Consider the following 23,126-nt stretch of genomic DNA (forward strand, 5'->3'; position numbering starts at 1 on the left):
GTTTTTGTAAATACTAGGTATCTTAAGTCACAACATTAATAAAAAGTATAAGCGGCCATCACAAAATCCAGCATTTAACTCCTGCTTTAGGACTGAAAGGCAGCAACTTCAAATCTAGTGTGACTACTAATGCGTGCTATGGATGTAAACTCAGTCCATACCTACTGCTGAATTTAAACTAGCCATGCTGAGGTAAGTGTGAGTGAGTGCATGAGTGTATGAGTATGTGTGTTAGTTAAACTGGCGGTTCATTTTTCAGTGTGAGAGAGATAGTGTGTGTGTGTGTGTGTGTGTGTGTGTGTGTGTGTGTGTGTGTGTGTGTGTGTGTGTGTGTGTGTGTGACTATGTAATTTAAACTAGCCGTTCGTATGACAGATAAAGTGGTGTGTTACTGTGTCAGAACGTAGGTATGTGTATGACTGTGCGGCAGTGTGAGAGCAGTGGAAAGGTAAGATGTATATGTGTCTGAAAGAGAAGGCAGAAGGTGTGTGTGTTTTGTGGGGGGTGGGTGGGAGAGAGAGCGAGAGCAGAGAGAAGGTGTGTGTGTGTGTGTGTGTGTGTGTGTGTGTGTGTGTGTGTGTGTGTGTGTGTGTGTGTGTGTGTGTGTGTGTGTGTGTGTGTGTGTGTGTGTGTGTGTGTGTGTGTAAAACACAGCTCTCAGCTGTCCAGATTCATTCTCATAGTTTTGGTCTCTTTCTCATAAAATGTGTGGTTTTCTGGTAAATCATGGAGGATTGACATCACTAAATAACATATATATCAGTTTCAGACTTCATATCCTTTATAAAATGCATGCTAATACAAATCATGTTATTTTATCAGCTTTCTAAGAGCAATATTTTGAATTCTGAATGTATTTTTGGGCCTTTGTCCTCCATTATGCTAGTCTTTGACCAGATTTCTTGCACTAACAGGTTGAGAGGCATGGTATTGCAGAATTTAGAAAATACCAATTTATTATGTTTTAAATTTAGAAAAGTGTTATTTTGTTTTGTTTTGAGATTGCATCAAACACTAAGTGATGCAGTTATCAAGGAGGACTGCTGCAAACAGCAAGGGCTCCTTCACAACCCTGCTACATAATTATATTAAGTCTGAGATAACCTTACCACAAAATAAATTTAATTCCCCAAGATACCACACTATTGATGCTGGTATACATATCTTATCAACCAAAATTTGCCGTCACATGTTTCAGTGCTGATCATAGCGGTTTCACTACATATATGTTGTATTATTTGTGCTATTTAATAAAACAAGACATTTAACAGTGAATCACATTCCACTGTAAAACATTTTACAATATTTTTAACATGGTATTTTAAGCACACATTGCTGTACTCTTAAAAAACAATACTGCTACAGCTTCTACATATATAATGAGGGCAACAGTACTGCTCTACAATTTAATTATTTTATACATTCCAGAAACATTACTTTACTGTTTTATTCAGTCATTCTGTGATATTTTATTTAACCAATTCAGTGTTTTGAGGGAGCACGAGCCCCTCATAGCAACTAGTGGATGCAAGGTAGACAAATAAATGATGGGTACAGTACAAATCTATAAGACGACACACACACACACACAGAGACACACACACACACACACACACACACAAATACATATGTCATATTATATATACTCACAGACAATTTGGAGGATTGTCAATTCACCAGTGTCCTGCCTTTTTGGCGACAGTTAGAGGTATGAGTTATTGCCCAGCATCAGCAGCTACCAGATTTGTTTACAAAACCTACTCATGCACATTGGCATTTACATAACTGCAAGAGCAGAAGGTTTCCACATCAGATTTATTTTATCTATTGAGCAGATTGACCTGATACCCACATATTAACAACAACAGTGGTTTGTTAAAACTGATTATTATGACAGACTTTAGTTTCATATTAAGATTAATAGAGTGCACAGTTCTTTTATATATGTTACAGTTACTGATGTATGTTAATTTAATGAATTTCTGTAAGGGTGCAGCTAATGTGACATAAGTGTGTATATGCTAGAGGTGTGGCAGGGCAGAAAGTAGAATACAGAGTGTTCTACATACCTATTGCCTATTACTTCCCTTAAGATTTGTTGTTAATGCTGTAAAGGGACTTTAGCGTTTCTGTGAAAATGTGTATTTTCAGAGTTAATGTTAAATTGGGGAACATTTTCATAATTATTTGAATGTTGGTATTCCACAATTCCATTGGAGTGGGCAGAGTTACATTATTATACATGCAAATTTTATGTTGACTAGTGTCCAGATTTTTGGCCAGTTGTACTTACTTTTCATTGGCCTTTGTCCAGATTTTGAATGTCCCTGGGTTGAGAGGTATGATTCATAATAGATCATTAGAATTGGTATGAAGTATAATTTACTTAATTTTTTGCACTGTAAGGAGATGAAAGCTAATGATGACCAGACTCTGTCCCTGTATATAATAACTGTTTAACACTCAACGCCCCAACCCACTGCACCAAGCAGGACTCTTCAAGTGGATCTATGATCAACCAACTTTTGTCTTGACAATAGTTTTGTTATGCTCTATTTAAAATTATTTTTGGGTTTTGATTTTTAGTTGCTGAAAACAGACAAAATGTGATAGGTTTTTATAGGTCTTGTGCTGCTGGCTGTGTATGGTTTGGTTTAATTACTATTTGTGACTGTCTAGCTATAAAGTCTAGTCATCTTCTCCTTTCTGCTGCTCCCGCTAGGGGTCACCACAGCAGATCATCAGTCTATAGGACAAGTGGCAGTAGAATTTTATGGAATCTAGTTGCCAGCCCAGCACCCAACCTTCCTCAGAAGGCACACTCATACACACACTCACACCTTGGGCCAATTTAGAATGCCTAATCCACCTGCAGCATGTCTTGGGAATGTGGGAAGAAACAGGAGCAACTGGAGGAAACCCACAGAAACACAGGAAGGACATGCAGACACCACTCAGAAGGCACCCCAGCCAAGAATTGAACCGGAGAACCTCTTACTGTGATATGATAATGCTAACCGCTGCACCACTGTGCTGCCCAGCTATAAAAACTAGTCTGCTGGAGTTTTTCAACTGTTAAATGCCATTCATCATCATTGTACCATTGTGTATAAAACTTTAATAATACACTTATATTCATGTGCTTGCTTGTATGAGTAAATCTCAATATTATAATTGATAAATTATACTTATGTAAAACTAACACGTTACTTTAGTTAGTAACTAGTAATAGTAATATATTACTTTTTAGAAAAGTAATAATTAATAGTAATATATTACTGTAACTGAAAAGTAATTAGTAATAGTAACATATTACTTTTATAAGTAACTAGCACAGCACTGATATAAGTAAAGTAATTACACATTGATATATGACAAATTGGCACAAACAGTGAAGTTTAAAATGTTGGTTTTACATTTTACATTTATGAGTAGGAGAAATATGACAGATAAGGTGTGGGGTGATATGAGGAAAGAAGAGGAGGAAGGAGAGAATGGGTGAGGAAATATGAGTAATGTTTTTATTTGTTATGTGATGTAAAGAAAAAGAAAGCCATAGTGAAACCAAGACAGATGTAGATGTTAGTGAGCATGAATTTGAATGCTTTTGGTGGGAAAAACTTGTCAGGGGATTAGTAGAGACAGTAGAAGTGGCAGTAAGGCAAAGGGATAGAATACAGTAGGTATGTTACACTGATAATTTGGTTTGTTGAAGCATATAGGGGTAAAGTAGGTGTGTAAGGGTCCAGGTAGTCTAGCCTGGGGAGGTACAAGAGCAGAAACAGGTGTTTGTAAACTGTTGTTTTAGCATGTTTTTTGAGTCTGAATAGGTTGGTTTGTTGTCTTATGGTTTAGAGACTTAATTTGAGTACAGGGACAGCCCAGAAGAGTTGTGGGATTTACTTACGGCTAATAGAGACATGCCCTGGAGCTCAGTGATTGTGCAGGGGTATAAGGTTCCACTATGGCTTGCAGTGCAGAACAGTTTTCTGGTTTACAGATTATATTATGAACAGTTGGTAACTGAGTGACAGAGAAATAGTGCAAAAGTTCTAGCCAGCCTGTTTTAAGGCCAGGCAGTGGTGTGATTTAACAGATTGGTTAGTGACAAATTTAGCTCTCTTGGTATGGCTTTGTTCAATTTTTTTTAGCAGAAATTGCTGAAGGCCGGTGTAGATTGGGGCAGCATAAAGTAGTGAAGGTAGGTCATTTACAGAACCTATTGTTTTTTGGGAATGCTAGTTAAAAAAAAGTGTTTGCTATGCTATAGGAGTCCACATTTACAGTGTGTTTTCTTGACAGCTTGTTGTATTTAAATATCAAATTTTAGGAGGTTATTTATAATGGCAGCAAGTAGGTTTGTGGAGAACATAAGTATGATAAGAGTGTTGTTTGATGACAAGCAAAATATTTTTTTTTTGTAGAGAATGCAGATTTTGGGGTGAAAGCAATAATTTGATTTTCTTAGCATTCAGTAGGAGGTGAGAACTAGTGAGTCAGGTTTGTAGATAAGAAAAAACCTTTGTGAGCCTTTTCCTGAAGTTTTAGGAGTGATTTGACTGTAGTTATATATAAACATCTACAATATGATAAACTTCAGAGGAAATAAGAGGGAGAGAAATAGAGAAAAAGGCTCTGTGTAGCATGCAATATAGAGAATAAGACTCTGTGTAGCATGCCTTGCACATAAAATAAGAATGCATGGGGAGTTTTTTTTTTTTTTTTAAATCAAACTACTAAAGAAAATAACAGAATCAACAAGTTCAAGAGAAAGCATCTTTCAGAAAGCCTTGCAAGGATAGTAGGTTCAATTTTCAGGAGAGACGATTGTTGGAAAGGAATATGGAAACTTTTTTTTTCTCCTAGCAGGTATAATGGATTCATGGGGCAGCAGCTGAAACCTGTTAAATATCAGAAAAGCAAAAAAAAAAAAAAAAAATCAGAATGAGACTACTGAGACAAAAGACGGTTATATTACTGAGATGGAACTACCAGGCAGATGTTTAATTAGGATGTCCAGTATATCCAATAAATCAGAAAACTGACATTTTCTGTGGGCTACAAATCCTTATCTGTCATCCAGCTTTATATCTTTGCTAAGGATGTGCTCCATAATTTCACAAGGCATCCAGTTTAAGCCATTCCCATTTAAACAAGGTTTAAGGCAACTCCTAGTTCATAGCAGGGTGATGTCTGTCAGCGATACCTGTGATCATACTGCAGTGAATATTGCGCTATGAGAGGATGCAGGGTTCAGGGCGCTCATAATCACTTAATGTGCTGCTAATGTCAGTGGTAAGATGATGATCTTTTGCATTAACAGAGCATATTTGACATATCACTTTGTAAACCAAAGCAAACAACTTAACTGAGGAGAAAGACATTATTTGGATTTTGTAGATATTGTTTTGTTGCAGAGTAAATTTTTCAATCTGACCAAAGTATCGCTATGAATTGAAAACTGTATCTTTTCTCTAAATGTTGCCATAATCCAAATTTTAACTGCATAGATTAATTTCTCAGTTGCGACTATTAATGTTCAATGTTATATTATTCCCTGTATTGTATTATATGTCTTTTTTTTGGTACTCTTCTCCCCGGGCCTCTGCTGAAAGGGGGTAATTTTTATTTTCCCAATCTGACCAGCTCAGTAAACAGATGCCAATAACTAAATAAATAAACAGTGTAAGCATTAGTGAAACCCAGGATGGTAAGTACAGCAGAGAACAGTTGTTGTTGTTTGTCTTTCGGCTTTTTCCCGGTAAGGGGTCGCCACAGCGGAACACTGGTCTGCTAATGATTGGCAGTAGATTTTTATGAAATGCCGAGGTGCCAGCTCGATGCCCAACCTTCAATGAAGGCATGCCCATTTACACACGCATGTCTTTCAAACGTTACCCAACCGCGAGGAGGACATGCAGACTCCACACAGAAGGCACTCCCAAGCCACGCCGAAAATCGAATGGGAGAACCTCTTGCTGTGAAGTAAAATTGCTACCGCCGTACCACCGTGGCATCACAAGTACAGCAGAGAACAGTGCCAGAGATTTTTCATCTTAAACTTTGGCTTCTGTGACAGTGTCCATCCAGGACTTCGATCTGAACAGCAACAGGTAAATGTAAGCTTATCCTCACAGTCCATACCTCCACCACTGACTTTTGCCATTACAACATAGTGTATGTATGTCTTTCGGCTTATCCCGGTTAGGGGTCACCACAGCTGAACTCTGGTCCACTAATGATTGGCAGTTGATTTTTATGGCACCGAGTTGCCAGCCCAATTCCCAGCCTTCAAAGAAGGCACACTGTCAGAAAAATATGTATTAATGTATGTGTTTAGTGCTTATTAGAAGCTAAAAGGGTTAACACATTTCATTCTATTTTATGTACAGCTTAGTTTTGTATGAAACTATGAGATGCTTTCTGAAACTGCAAGATGCTCTTTGACCTAGTATTTGCTAGCACAGCAAAATTCATGTTTATGCCTTTTGGAAATTTACTGAGAAGCAGGTGATTATCTGCTAGGTCAGGAAAATAATGAATAGAACAATACTGTTTTCTATAACGTTATTGAACTTGAACAATCAGCTCTGTTTGTGTTAAGAGAACATGCACAGCTGCAGAAAAAGATAGATACAGTTAAACAAAGACTGCTTGAAGAAATGAACTATAATCTGTACTTCCTTTGTGCTCAAATTAGCCATAGTACCTTGAATGGTAACATCACATAGTGAGAAGTTGTATCTAACTGGTGGTCTCCAAGTCCACATTGTTTTTCTTAGGAAGTTTTTTTCATAAACTTGATAGTGTCAGCAGAAATCATGGACAAACAGCTGCTATGAAATAATATTGTAAGAACTTGTGATTTGTTACGTCAGCTTAGTAGGCAATGTCTTGTAAGAAATGTATAAGAATGGCTTCACTTCCTGATTCTAATTAGACAAACTCAGTATTAGCACGTTTTTGTCTCCTTGCTGCAAAAATTAAAGTGCCTTAACCTGAACCTGCCATGTATTGATCTTTTTGAAGTTGTTTTTTCCTTTGACAGATTGGTCCTTCGGACCGGAAACTCTCACTTCGCCTCAGGTCAGATGTGTCAGGTGGCATGAAACCATACGGAGAAGAGACCACATCGGTTCTTCTGCTCTGAAAGACCTCTGACTGAATTGTCGTTTAAAAGAGGCCAGACACTGTTCTGATCTGCAACTGGAGGACGAGTTAACATTTTTTCCTCGAACCAGACGATCAATCACAGAGGCTCAGGTAGGGAGGAATTTACCTTTTTTCTGTTTTAGATCAGGGACTTTATTTGTATCATCTGTCAGGAGATTTGTTTGTGTACAAATCAGGGACAGGAAGATTGCAATCTTGCCATAGATCAGGGAAACAAAATAGGTAGGCAGTTATTCTAGATAAACTGTGAAAAAGAGAAATCGTGGTACCACGTAAAAATAAGAAGGGTTACATAACATTTTAACAGTTAGAACAATATGGGAAATAAGTGCACAAAAAGATCCCAAGATCCACCGTTAACTGAAGATGCAAAATATATGCAATTACAGCGTGCCGACAATGTTAGGTACTATACAAAATGGGTTAATAAATATGAATTTGATGGCAAATTAGAAAAATCCTCACTTATTAAACTTGTCAAACAGCTTAAAACCAACGCAAAAAGTCTGGTAAAAAAGCAATGTCAATTAGGCATTCCTGAGGCACACAGGTGGAATGAGGAAGCAAACTGTAGGGAACAAAAGAGTAATAATTCAAAAGCAATGTTTCTAGATAAAGAGGACAATAATTTGGTAATAGTATCAGCCCCTCCACCCCCTTTGCTTCCCTTACCAGAATATGAAGCGAGTGGACAAGCTGGTCCACCTCCGCTATACCTGGCTGTTCCAGCGAAGCCAAGACCGTTTGTCAGAGATCCCGTCGAGACTAGGTCTCGAACACGTAACTTAAGAGGGGATATTGAGTTATATCAAATGAACAAAAATTCATGAGCTATGAGTGAAGAAGAGATATGTCTGCTCATAGAAGTACCAAATCCTCAAGCAGGACAGGAAGGGCAGGACCCAACTCTCTTGGTATATAGACCATGGACACTGGAAGACATCCGGAAAGCCACAGAAGGAATTCCCCATCCAAAAGTTAATTTTAGAAAATTCTTAGAAGACTTACAGGGCATGAGGTTAAGTTATCATTTAAATGGAGAAGAAGTAGAAAAAGTAGTTAGACAAATCGTAGGTCCAGATTGGGACATGATCAGTGGCAACTGGAATCCCCGTGACGCAGAACACAAGCCACACCCACATAGCAACACAGAGTTGGATAACAGAGTAAAAGGTCTTACAGACCGAATCTCTGAGAAATGGAAGCCTAGGGCAGACTGGACTTGCATTAATCAATGCATCCAATAAGAAGGTGAAACTGTTGACAGATATTATGCTAGATTATTAGAGTGTTTTAATAACCACTGTGGAATGCAGATACCTGAAGACCAAACACATGATTCCCCGTATGAGCAGCAGCTAAAGAATGCATTTTTAAAAGGCAGTATTTTGCCTATAAGCAGCTTTATTACAAAGCACATGGTAGACCATCGTACAAGTAGATTACAGTCACTACTTGAATATGCTAGATATGCTGAAAGGCATTTTAAGAGTAAAAAGAAAAAGAAAGCCCAAGTATTTTCTGTAGAAGATGGAGCAGAAGTTTATGTAGTACAGTCCAGGAAAAAGGGCAAGAAAAATGCCCAGGGAAATAAACAATCTGATAAGCTATCAGAGGAGTTTCAAGAGAGAAAGAAAAGGGGTGAGTCTTTTAAGTGCGGAAAAAAAGGGACATTTAGCAAGGGATTGCAAGCAAAACAAGAAGGTAGCCATGGAAGATAAGGAGGGTGAGGACTGACTACATGATAGTCAAGAATCACTAGAAGGGAATAACCAAGAAAAGACAAATGCAAGTGTGATAGAGGGAGTAGAGGATGTGACAGGAGAAATAGAGGGAGTGCAGGAAATCGCAGATAGTGAAGAAAGTGAAATTTTAGACTTAGCATTATTGAGCCTAGAGCTCTACTTAGTAGATACGAAACCGGAAGTTACACTTCTGGTAGAGGGGAGGAAAGTTAAATTTCTGTGTGACTCAGGGGCATCACGGACCCTGATACATCCTTCCAAAGTATCAGAAAATTCAGAATCACTCGATTGCATATTAGTGAAAGCAGCTAATGGACAGCTGTATTGGGAGCCACACTCCCATAACATAGCAATAAGTGACCCCGTTTCAGGGATGACCCAGAAAAGCAAAATTGTTGTTTCTGCAAAATGCCCAGTAAACCTTTTGGGCAGAGATCTCATGCAGATATTTGGCATAGCAGTAGTTCCAACTATGCAGGATATGGAAGAACAGCGACAAATGGATACTTTTGTAGTGCAACCAGAGGGCGAAACATTTTATTGGTACAGCCAGGACTTGGTCATGACTGGTCCAGGGGCAGTAACCGAAGAGCTGATGAACGTAGCCATCAGTAAGTTCCCCTCCCTTCACACTGATAAACAGCATTTGTTGCACTGTACTCTGTATTATTGTAGCACACCAGGACCTGATAAGGAATATGAGCAAGAACTGTTTAGAAACCATGCAAACAGATTAGTATTACGTAATCTGTACTGGGACACAGAAGGGAACAGTGTAGTTAGCTGTTCATTGCCCCAGGAATTCTTTGCACTATATAAATCTAATCGATTACCACATGTTAGTTTGACTAAGACAAGAATGTGAAATGGGCAGACCTAGGAGAAAAAGTCACAAAATGGGAAAAACAGACGGAGTTTGAACTGTCAGAACAGGGAGTACAGAAGCAGAAGTTAAATTGGATAACACAGACACACCCAGCTGTACACTTGCAGTCTAGCAAGGACAGCTGATTAGCACTCTTACTAGAAGAGGAAAAGAATGCCTTACGGAGCATACCAGAAACTCTCTGGTGAACAGGGAAATCAGATGTAGGACTTATTCGTACAGCAGGACCAGTTACTATCACGCCAAAATCAGCATTTAGACCACAGAAGAGACAGTATCCCTTAAGGAAAGATGCAGAAGTAGGAATCAAACCTATAATAGCAGCTTTACTTAAGGAAGGAGTACTGGTAGAATCTCCCGATTCACCATGTAACACACCCTTATTTCCTGTCAGGAAAGCAAACGGAGAATGGCGTATGGTCCAAGATTTACAAGCTGTAAATGACGCAGTAATAGCTAGAGCATCTACAGTGCCAGATCCACACACCCTATTGAATGATTTAAAGCCTCAACAGAAGTATTTTTCTGTGGTAGATATTAGCAATGGGTTCTTTTCGATACCGATACACCCTGACAGCTAACATTGGTTTGCATTCACATTTCAGGGGAAAAGGTATACATACACGTGACTACCACAGGGATATTGTGAAAGTCCAACAATATTCTCACAAGAGATGGCAAGCAACTTGGCGGGATTTACCCCACCGAGAGGCAGTATGTAGACGACATCCTGCTGGCAGCCCCCACCCAGCAAGAATGCAGAGAAGATACCATAGCATTATTACATTTTTTAGCCACTCAAAGACATAAAGTAAACAAGAACAAGTTGCACCTTTGGAAAAAGCAGGTTAAATACCTGGGATATGCAATATCCAAAAAAGGCAGAACATTAGATGAAGATAGGAAAATAGCAATTTTACAAGCACCCAAACCGACTACCAAGAAGGAAATGATGTCCTTCCTGGGTACGACTAATTTCTGTTGGAGTTGGATTCTAAACTATGCCTTGGAGTCTGCTGCACTGACCAACTTGATATACAAGAAGCTTATGGCAGCACAAGATTTATTACAATGGACACCAGAAGCAGAATCAGCTTTCTGCAAACTAAAACAATTGATAGCATCCTCATTAGTTTTAGGATTACCAAACTATCATAAACGCTTTTTCCAAACTGTAGATTGTAAGCAAGGTTATATGACATCAGTATTAGCACAGCAACATGGGGACAGACAATGCCCCATAGCTTACTATTCATCACAGCTGGACCCAGTGGCGCGATCCCTGCCCCACTGTGTACAAGCAGTAGTCGCAGCTGCAATGGCAGTACAGGCTTCAGCCTCAGTAGTGTTGTTCCACCCTCTTACATTGAGAGTGCCCCATGCAGTCACGATTATTTTACTGCAAGAAAAAGTAGCATATCTTTGTCCTGTTAGACATCTTTCCTGTATGACTATACTGTTGAGCCAACCTCATATGACAATTGAACGATGTACAACTTTGAATCCGTCTACCTTGCTCCCAACCCCTGCGGACGGCACACCACACAGCTGCCTGCAGGAGATTGAGCAAAAGACACTGCCTAGAAAAGATCTAAAGGATGTTCCCTTGGATTATGCCGAGGTGACATATTACATGGATGGCTCATGCAGAAGGGGTCTTACAGGGCAGAACCTAGTAGGGTATGCAGTAGTTTCTGATACTGAGATTTTAGAAGCAAAGTCTTTACCACACAACTTATCTACACAAGCAGCAGAATTGATTGCCTTGACACGGGTATGTACCTTGGCAAAGGGTAAATGTGTAAACATTTTTACTGATAGCCAGTACGCTTTTTCTACTGTACATGTTTTTGCGCAACAGTGGAAGAATAGAGGAATGATAACATCTACTGGCAAACCGATTAATCATGCACAGTTTATTTTAGATTTGTTAGAATCTATTCAGTTACCTCAGAAAGTAGCTATTTGTAAACGCGTAGCTCATACCAAGCAACAGGATAGGATTTCAAAAGGTAATGCGAGAGCTGATACAGCTGCAAAGCAGGCAACTTCAGCTTCAGAATTATTTCTTTTGAGTGAGGAATTACAACCTTCCGAGATTTTAGATTTAGAAATGTTGAAAACAATGCAGACACTTACTACGAAAGTAGAAAGACAGAAATGGATAAAACGAGGAGCAATTCTTGAGAAAGGGCTGTACATCTCCAAAGAAGGAAAACCGATTTTGCCGTCTAATTTGTTTAGATATGCAGCTTTGTTGAGCCATGGGCAGTGCCATGTCTCAACAGGGGGGATGGTACAGTTAGCGAATCGAGTGTTCACAACATATGGATTTATAAACTACACTAAAAATTTTTGTGCGGCATGTCATGTTTGTAATAAACATCATGCACAAGGGGCGTTGAAGCCTAAGCAAGGGAGTTTCCCTGCACCACCGTACCCGCTCCATACTGTCTGTATGGATTTCATAGAACTGAACAAATGCGAAAACAAGAAGTATTGTCTTGTCATTATAGATATGTTTTCCAAATGGGTGGAAGCTTTTCCGACCAAAAATCCAGATGCAGCTACTGTTGCAAAAATTCTTGTTAGGGAAATTATTCCTAGATTTGGCATACAGGAAAAGATCTACAGTGACAATGGCACACACTTTGTAAATCAAACTATACAACAGTTGAGCCGATATTTCGGAATGTCTTTGAAAAACCATTGTACATATCATCCACAATCTGCAGGACTAGTAGAGAGGCATAATGGGGTTTTGAAAAGTAAACTTAGGAAGTTAATTAGTGAGACACAAAAAAAATTGGGTGTACTGCCTACCTCTGGCACTGTTGAGCATGAGAACTGTTCCAAATGCAAAGGGGTTAACTCCTTTTGAAAAATTATTTGGGAGGTCATATTATATACCTCAGTGGAAAACTCTCATGCCTGCAGACCAGGAGGCCGACAGTTCACTCGCAGAATATATGAGACGACTTCTAAGTAATAAACAACTTTTGCAGTTAAATTCTGTTTCAGATAAAGAACAAACCAGACCATTGGAAGCAGCAGTAGTCCCAGGCATGTGGGTCTGGGTGAAAACCGTAAAGAAAAAGAATTGGATGTCACCGAAGTGGGAAGGGCCATACCAAGTGCTATTGTCAACACCCACTGCAGTCAAAATCGCAGAGTGAGCATCCTGGATTCATCTGACACACTGTAAACTGGTTAAAAACTTTGAACTGGACAAAAAACTTGTTACTGTTACACAACAAAAACAAAATGACCAGATATGGAGCAAATAGGAATGCAGAACAACCTCAGAAGTATTGCATGATCATTCTGTTAACTATACTGATAACAATAATCTTTTTGCTGTGGCCTTTCCTTTTTCCAGCCACACGAGCTGAACTGAATAAACGTGATGCGTTACTCATAGACTGGCATCCAAACTTTAACACTTACCAAGCGATCAAACATGTGTATGCTGAGACTTTTAATGTTTCAAATTGTTGGGTTTGTACAGCTATACCAACAGCATACGGGGGATTATTAATGACTGCTGTCCCCCTAGGGGTCAATGAGACCTGGGAAAATTTGATTTTTGATACTACGACTGTAAAATCACAAGACAAAATAGCATTGTACCTGCCTGTTACACAAAAGGGAATTGTGTGTTTTTACAAAAATGATATTGTTCAGGTGGGTTGGAGCAATTGTAATGTGACTGTCCCTTACAAATGTTATACCAAAGCTAATAATGCAGGTTCTATTTGTGATACAAACTATGACTCATTTCTTGAATCAATGCACAAAACAGTTAATGAAGTACAACATAATCCTGTTCTTTTTAAGCAACTATCTATCATTGATAGAAAAATGTTTCATGCAGGGCAAGTATATATTAATACTAAAGTAGAGGATTGTTATTTTGTGTGTGGGAAAAAGGCATACAAATGGTTACCTGAGAATTGGTCCGGCAGTTGTTTTTTGGGTTACCTGGTTCCGGCCATACGACACACTGCAGTTCTGCCTCAAGGAAGAATTTGAAATGTCAGAGAGGTCACCAAGAAACCTGGAAATCCAATCAAGAAACCTGAGAATCCAGTGGGATGAATCGAAGCAGGCTGGAGAAACCATAACTCCATAAAAAACAAAGATAAACTGACACACATGGACACTATTATATCGTGGGCAGGTATAGCTCCTGCATATGGTGCAGTAAAATCGATTTGGGAGCTGAGAAAACTGTCCAAACTTCTCGAAGTAAAGAGCAATGCAACTTTTTTTGCTCTTGAATTAGTAAGTGATGAACTGAACGCTATGAGAACTGTGGTGCTTCAAAACCGCATGGCTCTCGACTTCACCCTAGTGGCGAAAGGCGGTACTTGCGCTTTAATAAAAGAGGAGTGCTGTTCGTATATTCCTGACAACCAGCATGAGATAGACGACCACCTTGAGGTAATTCAGCAAGTGTCAGCCATGACCAAACCAGGCCCAAATCCACTGATGGATTTTTTCCAGAATTTGTTTGGGGGGTGGGGTACCATCCTAATGAACATCCTGATTGCCATTTGTGTGGGATTACTCCTATTAGGAGTGTGTGTTTGTTGTGGTATTCCCTGCATGAAAAGATTAATTAAAGATTTTATAGACATGTCAGTTTCTGAAACTTTGTATCAAAGTACTGAATTTGAAGGACTGTTAAAAAATGAAACACTTTCATAAGTTTAAACTGAATGACTCTCTTAACTGCAAATTCTGAACGGAAGAGGTTAGGAGAAGAAGCAAACTGTTTATGCTTTTGAAAATAGAATAAAAAGTATTAACAAGGGGGAAATGTCAGAAAAATATGTATTAATGTATGTGTTTAGTGCTTATTAAAAGCTAAAAGGGTTAACACATTTCATTCTATTTTATGTACAGCTTAGTTTTGTATGAAACTATGAGATGCTTTCTGAAACTGCAAGATGCTCTCTGACCTAGTATTTGCTAGCACAGCAAAATTCATGTTTATGCCTTTTGGAAATTTACTGAGAATCAGGTGATCTGCTAGGTCAGGAAAATAATGAATAGAAAAATACTGTTTTCTATAATGTTATTGAACTTGAACAATCAGCTCTGTTCGTGTTATGAGAACTTGCACAGCTGCAGAAAAAGATAGATACAGTTAAACAAAGACTGCTTGAAAAAATGAGCTATAATCTTTACTTGCTTTGTGCTCAAATTAGCCATAGTACCTTGAATGGTAACATCACATAGTGAGAAGTTGTATCTAACCGGTGGTCTCCAAGGCCACATTGTTTTTCTTAGGAAGTTTTTTCATAAACTTGATAGTGTCAGCAGAAAATCATGGACAAACAGCTGCTATGAAATAATATTGTAAGAACTTGTGATTTGTTACGTCAGCTTAGTAGGCAATGTCTTGTAAGAAATGTATAAGAATGGCTTCACTTCCTGATTCTAGTTAGACAAACTCTGTATTAGCACATTTTTGTCTCCTTGCTGCAAGAATTAAAGTGCCTTAACCTGAACCTGCCACGTATTGATCTTTTTGAAGTTGTTTTTTCCTTTGACACACACCCATTCATGCACACACCTACCTGCATGTCTTTAGACGTTATTTGACCGGGGGGAGGACATGCAGACTCCACACAGGAAGCGCTCCAGCAGGAATCAAACGGGAAAACCTATTTCTGTGAGGTGATAATGCTAACCGCTGCACCACCACTACTGGATACAACATAATATAGTGTTAAATTTCTTTGATTAGTTTTATGCTGCATTTGGGGGAATGTACATATGCACATAGGAAAGATTTCTTGAAGGTCTTTCATTTCTTGATTCTTTACTGATTTTACTTTATAGCTGAAAAAATGCCATAACTTTGAAATTAACTTTTTTCTATACTTATTTCCCTGCAGGAGGAGGAGGAGGTGGATGGAATGACACAACCAAGTTTCCCTGGGCAGGAAAGTCTCTCCTAGAAGGAGCTACAGGAGGCGTAGCTTGTCCTCAGGCTGTAGCAAAGCTCCATTGGGTAACAGCAGGAGGATTTGGTGGTGGAGGCGGGGCTTGTAGTGCTGGTGGTGGAGGTGGAGGTTATCGAGGTAAGCATCAGGTTTCTTTGTGATTGATTCTGCACTGTTTGTCTGTATATCATACCACAAAATTACTGAAATGAAATGCCTTCTGATATATTTCTGAGAGTGGCTTTCATTACTTTAAATACAGAGAATAATTTTATTCTAATGATTGTGCTTGGTGTGAAGGGTGAGAAATAAAGCAATATTTCATATTAGAAATATAGTCTAACTTGAAGCAGCCTTTTTCTTGCCCACCCAAGAAAAAAAAAATTATTAACTGGAAAATTAATTAAAAATGAGTCTGCTCAAGTAGCTGAGCTTGTAGCCATAACTAAAGCATGTAAAACTGGCAAAGATCAGTGAGTAACTATTTTCACAAATTCTCAACATAAAAGTCATTACGGTTTAGGAAATGCTTTACAGCATCAGATGGGGGAATGTGAAGGGTGAGAAGTGAAAGAAAGGTAAAATGCCAGTGAGCACATTTCATTTCTAATATGCTTTCATATGCAGAATGATGTCTTGAATGTGCTTTAGTACGTATCTGTTGATTTGCTTACTGCCTAATACTTGCAAGTGCTAACAGGGTATAAGTATATGTATTAGATTTGTTCTGAGTAGAATGTTCTAGCATGGAATTTGGAACTTGTGCCTAATATGGAATGTCACAGGCAAGCAGTCAGGAGATATTTTAGTAAAATTAATGCTGTTGTGTTCATTTCTAATGCACAGTGACAGTTTTAAAATAGTTAGAATAATGTTGCTTTTGCTGAAAAAAAAAGTATAAAGAATGATGATTTCTATAGCTGGACGAGATACGATCTTCAGTTCCTAGTCTTGCACATTTGTGTTTCTTTGTGCAATAAAAGAGATTGTTTTTCTCTACTAAACTATCTCACGTGAAAGTTATTTGGTACCTTAACAGTTCTTGACAGAAGTGTACATAAATATTCTATGTAAATAGTTAATGTATACTATTAAACCATTGGCTATAACCTTCACAAGACATTTTAAGCACATTCAGTTAAGAAATTGCAAAATAATCTAGCAAATACTACTGACTATACAGTTTTCCAGAGCAGAACTATGTATTTATTACAAGGTCTCACCAGCCTTGTTTGCAAAACCATGGAATGTCAATAGCAGAACACATTTATACAGACATAGGCACCTTAACTAATGTAGACCCCAATCTGTTTAGTTTTATGAAGGGTTGGTCATGTCTCCTGAACCTATTAATCATATTTGGAAAGGTTGCTGGAGCTGTGAATAGTGTTCATTATGTGTACAGTGCTTATCTTGACCTGGTCAAGGCTTTTGACCATATCCCCCATACTGGTATTACTGAAAAATTAGATGAGCTTAATGTAAGCCCCTACATTGTCCACTGGATTGCAAATTGCCAATCCAACAGATCCCAAGGTGTGAAAGTTGCTGGCCCGTTCACTGAATGTAAATTTGTAACTACTGGAGTGCCACAGGGATCAGTTCTGGGGCCTCTCCTGTTTGGCATTAATTTTGCAGACATCCAAACCAATATTCCAGATGTGTGGTTAACCAAATTTGCTGATGCCTGTAAATGGGACACTTTTATCCACTCATTCACTGCTACAAAACAGCTCCAGCCAGGGCAGGACTAGGCACATACATGGTGTACTAAAAACAGTGTCAAGCTAAATATAAGAAAGTGTAGTATAGTAGCATTTTTTAGAAAGGCTATTTCTACCTCATAGTTATGAATGGGTCTCCTCTTCAGACAGATATGGTCATAAGACACCTAGGTACTTATATGGATAGCTATCTAGCCCAGTTAACTTCCAAGGGAATAATCTTCAGGACCTAAAGAACTCATCCTACCACTTTAATCTTCCCTTGTCAGACCCATCATTGAATACACTGTCCCCTTTTTTATGTACAAATCCAAGCATATCACTCAACTGGAAAGTCCCCAAAGATTTCTAAGCAAGTAAATTAAATCCTTCCACCACACCAATATTCAAGCATGGCTCTCTTTATACTCAGTAGCCTACAGGTTTTTGTGAGATGACCTGTGTCTCACTTTTCGAACCATGGAAGACCCAGTCCTTTAAGACCTCCTCTTTCTTAATAATACCAGTGATTCTACAAAGGACTTGCTGAATTGATAGGGTCCTAATTGAATGTATAGCCTATAGAATAAGTTACCAATAAATGCAAACAGAGTATTACTTTAGTACCTTTAAGGCTAGTCTTGATGACTGAATGGGTAGACACATTTACACCAGCATTATCATGTACACCCCTGCTTGATTTGGGAGGTGAGCCCCATTTGGTGTCTGAAAACAGTGGCAAGAAATTCTAGGTTTGTCTACCAAGGTATCTTATGCTCCTCATGATTTCTTACCTCGGATGTTCCTATGTAACGCTGAGATCAAAATAAATCTAATCCTGGCTTGTAAATACAATTATACACCATTTTTCTCAAAATGAATTATAAAGATAATATATATGTATATAGTATGGATTAGAATATGGACATAGTCTAATACAAAGGGAAAATTCTTGTAGTACTTTTGGAACACTACCCAGCTGGGGAGTACAGAGTTCCCTTTCTATGAAGAAGAAACATGACTAATTACAGTGTGCAGAATTCACAATTTATCTGTACACACAATAAATGTTTTACAAACTGATTTTTTTCTATTTTCTTTTTTTTTTTATTCATGGCTTCATAACAGATTACTAGGCTAACAGCTCAACAGCCCTTGAAAGCCTAGCTAGCTTTACCTCGATTTTGCCTAATTATCTATCCCTTGGGGAAAGATAACAAGGGTCAGCAACTGGGGTTTTGACTACTTTTACAGACTCTCTCTGTCCATTAGTGATGTGGGCACCACCCCAGGAGTGAATTTGTGATTTCCCATCCATTGGTCCACATTCCACTTGAAGATGGTCAGGGAGGGTCGCTGCTTCATATGAATAGGAAGCCTATTCCAAAGGACAGGTAATCTGTAGGACACATATCTGTCTCTCCAGCAGGATCTATTCTAGTCAGAGATCAAGTTTAGGTCTATGGAGCAGGTAACCCTTATTCTGTTAGTTTTGCAAATATGCAACATTTCCATCTGGGCTGGGTCAGAGACTGACTTGTAGGTCAGACACAGATCACCCCTCAGTAATCAGTAGGACACTGACTACATTGATAGAGCTTTTAATGTGCCTACATATGACTTGTTGTTTATACTCTGTATTTTTTTTTGCCAAAAAATCTCTGAGGATGATCCAACTGTTAAAGGTGCCTGGCAAAGTAGATGCAAAAGGGTGCATTGTACTCAATTATTGGTCTGATGAAGGCTGAGTAGAGTGGTAGTATGACATCATTAGATCTGGATGCCATGCCCTTACTTATAAACTGATTCAGACAGAAGTATTAATTCACCACTGTGGACACATGGTAGACAGAGTTCAGACCATCTGTCTGAGTACCCAGATCTCTCACCACTGAGTCCACTCTTGGGGGGATGCTATCAATGTTGTAATTTGAAGGGGTGTTTTGATTTCCCAAAGGGTATTATTATGCACTTCTTCACATTTAGTTTGAGGCCATGGCTCTGACACCAATTATTAGTCTACATCAGACATTTCTGTAGGATATCAAGATTTTTGATGAGTCAATGATTGCCCCCAACTTGCAGTCATCAGCAGTCTTGGTCAGTTAAAGGCCGTCTACATTTACTTTGACATCTGAGAAGTACATTCCAAACAGGAGGGGGCCCAACACTGAGCCCTGTGGTACTCTACTGGTGACTGCCATCTTGATGGTTGTGATTCCCCCACTCTAACAACATGTGTTCTATCCATGAGTCATTTGGTTATCCATCTGGTGATGTAGAGGTTTATGCCCAATTTTGTGAGTTTATCTATAATGTCTGAGTTGGGTATAGTGTCAAATGCATTTGGCCAGGTCAAAGGAGGCCGTGTGCACTGTCTTACCCTCATACATGGCCTTGGTGACTTTCTCAAAGAAGTCCACCAGACTGAGCAGGCAGGACCTGCCCTTGACGAAGCCAAACTGGGTTGGGTCTAGAGTCTGGAGATTTCCTGTGTCATTGTTAATCAGGTCTATGGTTATCCTTTCCATAGCTTTGCATATGAGGCTAGTTAAACTCATGGGTCGGTAGCTTCCTGGGTCCATTGATGGTTCCCCCCCTTTTGCAGAGCGATGACTGCTGCTGTCCTCCTCCCTACTGGAACAAAGCCTATCTGAAGACTATGGTTAAAAAGAAATGAGAGTGGGTCTACTAGGTCATGTTTCAAGTATTTAATAGGCACCCTGGGATCAATCAGGGCCCACTGATGCTGTGTTTCTAGCTATAGTGAGGGCAGTGATGACCTGTTCTTTTGTGATAATGGGCAAGGAATGGTAGGGAGTATTTTATGGGGAATGACTGGAGGTAATGAGGGGGTGAAATCTGAGCTGAATATATCATCCAGCTGGTTTGCTATTTCTTCTGATTATAGGGAGTGCCATCTACAGTTACCTCGGCACATTGCTGAGTGTTTCCCCTTAAGATTTTGGACATATCTAAAATGCTTTGTGGTTATCCTTTGCCTAGGAGGCTATTTTAGTCTTGTATTTAGCTTTTGAAGACTTGACTAGCTCCCTGATTTGCCTGTTGAGACTGATGAGGGACTTTTTCTCTGTTGTTCTCCCTTCCGCTTCTAGATAGGATTTTTTTTCTTCTGTTGTATAGTCTAGTTATGCCAGGGGTTCACCATGGTGGCTTGTTTTTCTGGTTAGACCTGGGTTTAGTTCGGTCAGGTACTGCCATTTCTATCCAAGTGTTAAAGTGGTGCTACAGGGCATTCATATTTACTTTTGCATAGGCTTATATGTTTTTGGGGTTTGGGGAGCTTTAAAATTACCTATGCTATAACTTAATAGGAGGTAATATGACTTGTAAAAACCCTTTAGGGTTTTAGGGTTTGATGGGGTACTACTGTTACATTTATTTCAAAGGAGTCCGATTTATGATCCGATCTTACCAATGAGATCATTACAATGGGGTGGGGGGTGCAATGCTACTCCATGTATGTGAGTACTATGTCAAGAATACTTGAACACCTAGTGGGTGTGCAGACAAGCTATTCCAGATCATTTTCATTGATAAAGTCCAGGAATCTCTGAGCCTGCATGTTAGTGGTCGCATATGTTTCTCAGTTTAGTGGTAGTTAAAATCACCCATTAGTAGTGTGTTGGGCTGAATGGTAAATGATTTTAGTAACTTCAGATATGTAGAGTGGATTTCATGGTTCATGATTGGGGTCCTGTGGTCAGCTGGACATAGCAAAATGAGTTATCCTGCTTGACCAATCTAGAGGTGTGATTGCTTTTTATGTAAATAGAAACAACTCTTCTTTTCACTTTTTTCTTTTTAGAGGGTGGTCTGAATGTGTGATAGGTATTGTAGCCTTGCAGTGCTGGGGTGCTTTCTGCAGCCTTCTACCATGACTCTGTAACTGCACAGAAGTCAGCATACTTCAAGGCAAGTAGAACTTCAAGAGAGTGCAGTTTCTTGTTAAGACTTCTAGCCTTCAGCTTGGCATTAGAAGAATTTGTTACCTTGGTAGGTCTTTTAGTCTGGCACTACTGAAAAAAGAGTAACGCCTTGGCCAGTATTCAAAATCCTCGCTGCAACAGGTGCAACCAACTCTGGCAAAGCAGAGTGGCCTGTCGATCATGTTGTCCCAGGCTGACAAATACAAGATCCTCTTGGAATGGCACCAGTAACAAAGCCAGTTATTGAACTCAAATCATTTTTTCTTATTGTGGTATCATTCTTGGTGAGTTTATAATGCTGCTCAATGCGATGCTCATACCAGCCTACAACACAGACGGGTCCATCATGTATCTCTTCATATAGTCCAGGGAGGTACATTTCATGTCATTCACATCCACATGCATTATGACTAAGTCATACTGGTTCTTGTGGTTGAGTGATGTAAGTGCCTGCATGATCTGGTGAATCCTGGCCCCTGACAGCCAACTGACTGTAATCTTCATTTTATCCAACCTGGTGGGGGGGGGGGGGGGCATACATGTGTCTCACAATGGAGTTTCCTATGACCTAGACTTTGAATGTATGGTGTTTTGCCTTGGAGGCTTGCCTGTGGAGACATTGTGATGTGTATTTTTATGTTCAGTGGTTGGTATTGACTTGGTTTTATTTGCATATGGTTTCTGAAGGCAGCATATGGAAGGCCTCTGAGGTTTTGAGAAGTTACTTGTGAGAGCCATCTCATTTGTGGGTTTATGTGTCAAGACCTTATTTAGTGAGGGAAATGATGTGCGTGCGCTACAGACCTATTTATCATTTGATTTGTCAGTATGTGAAAGTCATGTCACAATTTTCATAATATAACTAAATCTCTCACATACTGCGTTTGTCTGTTTCAGGATTAAGTGGTTGTCAGTATACGTGAGACAGTTTCTGGAATGCCTCAGGCTAGAGAAGTAGCAGGAAAGTGCCTATCCATGGTTTCAGGTTTTCTGCTATGGGTTTAACCAGGGAAAAGAGAAGGGAGATTTAACTGGACTGTAGAAACATAGTTTATGGACAAACATATTTCATCATAAAATATTTTCTTTATTATTTTATAACAATGCCAGTTTTGTCCAAATGTTATAACTAAATTGAAATTCATTTTGCTCTTATTTAAAATATATTATATTTTCATAAATAATAGTGGATTTTGTAAAAATTCAGAGAAAGAAGATGAAATATGTCCTGTAGAGTTCTTGGTTATATTTTATCTGGCTATCATTAACAGACTTCAAAGATAAGGTAATTGATCTTTTTAAAACATACATGAACTGGAGCATTAAATAAAAACAGATGATTATATAACTGAAATGTATCTCTCATAATGCTTTTATAAAAAAATTGGAGCATTGCCAAGATTTCCAATAATGTGTCATAGTCATAAGAGACATACTGTCGGTCTGCTTCAGTCATTCTGTTCTATCTCCAATAACCTATATATCTTTTATTCTTTTCCTAGTCTAGAATGAAAGGATTGTTGTAGGACTTTTCAACTAAAACAATCTCGAAAATGCAGATGGCATCTAGTTGTTCCCAGTATTTTTTTATACTGTAAACTAACACAGCTCTAATAACCAGCATTCAGAGTCCAGGCTGCACTCAATAAATAATGTTACATCCTGATAATAACTTCACTTTTTTTAAACAGTTAAATGAGATGGTGAAATAATTC

General features: G+C 38.9%; 1 protein-coding gene across 1 annotated transcript in view; it reads left to right on the forward strand.

Moving 5' to 3' along the window:
* LTK (leukocyte receptor tyrosine kinase) overlaps positions 1–23,126 on the forward strand; it is a 1,073,506-nt gene that overhangs the window by 219,511 nt on the left and 830,869 nt on the right. The window contains exon 6 of the mRNA XM_044073449.1: positions 15,711–15,896. Coding sequence (XP_043929384.1) covers positions 15,711–15,896 — 186 coding nt within the window. The remainder of the gene's footprint in view (positions 1–15,710; positions 15,897–23,126) is intronic.

Source organism: Protopterus annectens, chromosome 6.part0 (genome assembly GCF_019279795.1).
Source record: "Protopterus annectens isolate FY-2018-M chromosome 6.part0, PAN1.0, whole genome shotgun sequence".
In the NCBI taxonomy this organism is placed as follows: domain Eukaryota; kingdom Metazoa; phylum Chordata; order Ceratodontiformes; family Protopteridae; genus Protopterus; species Protopterus annectens.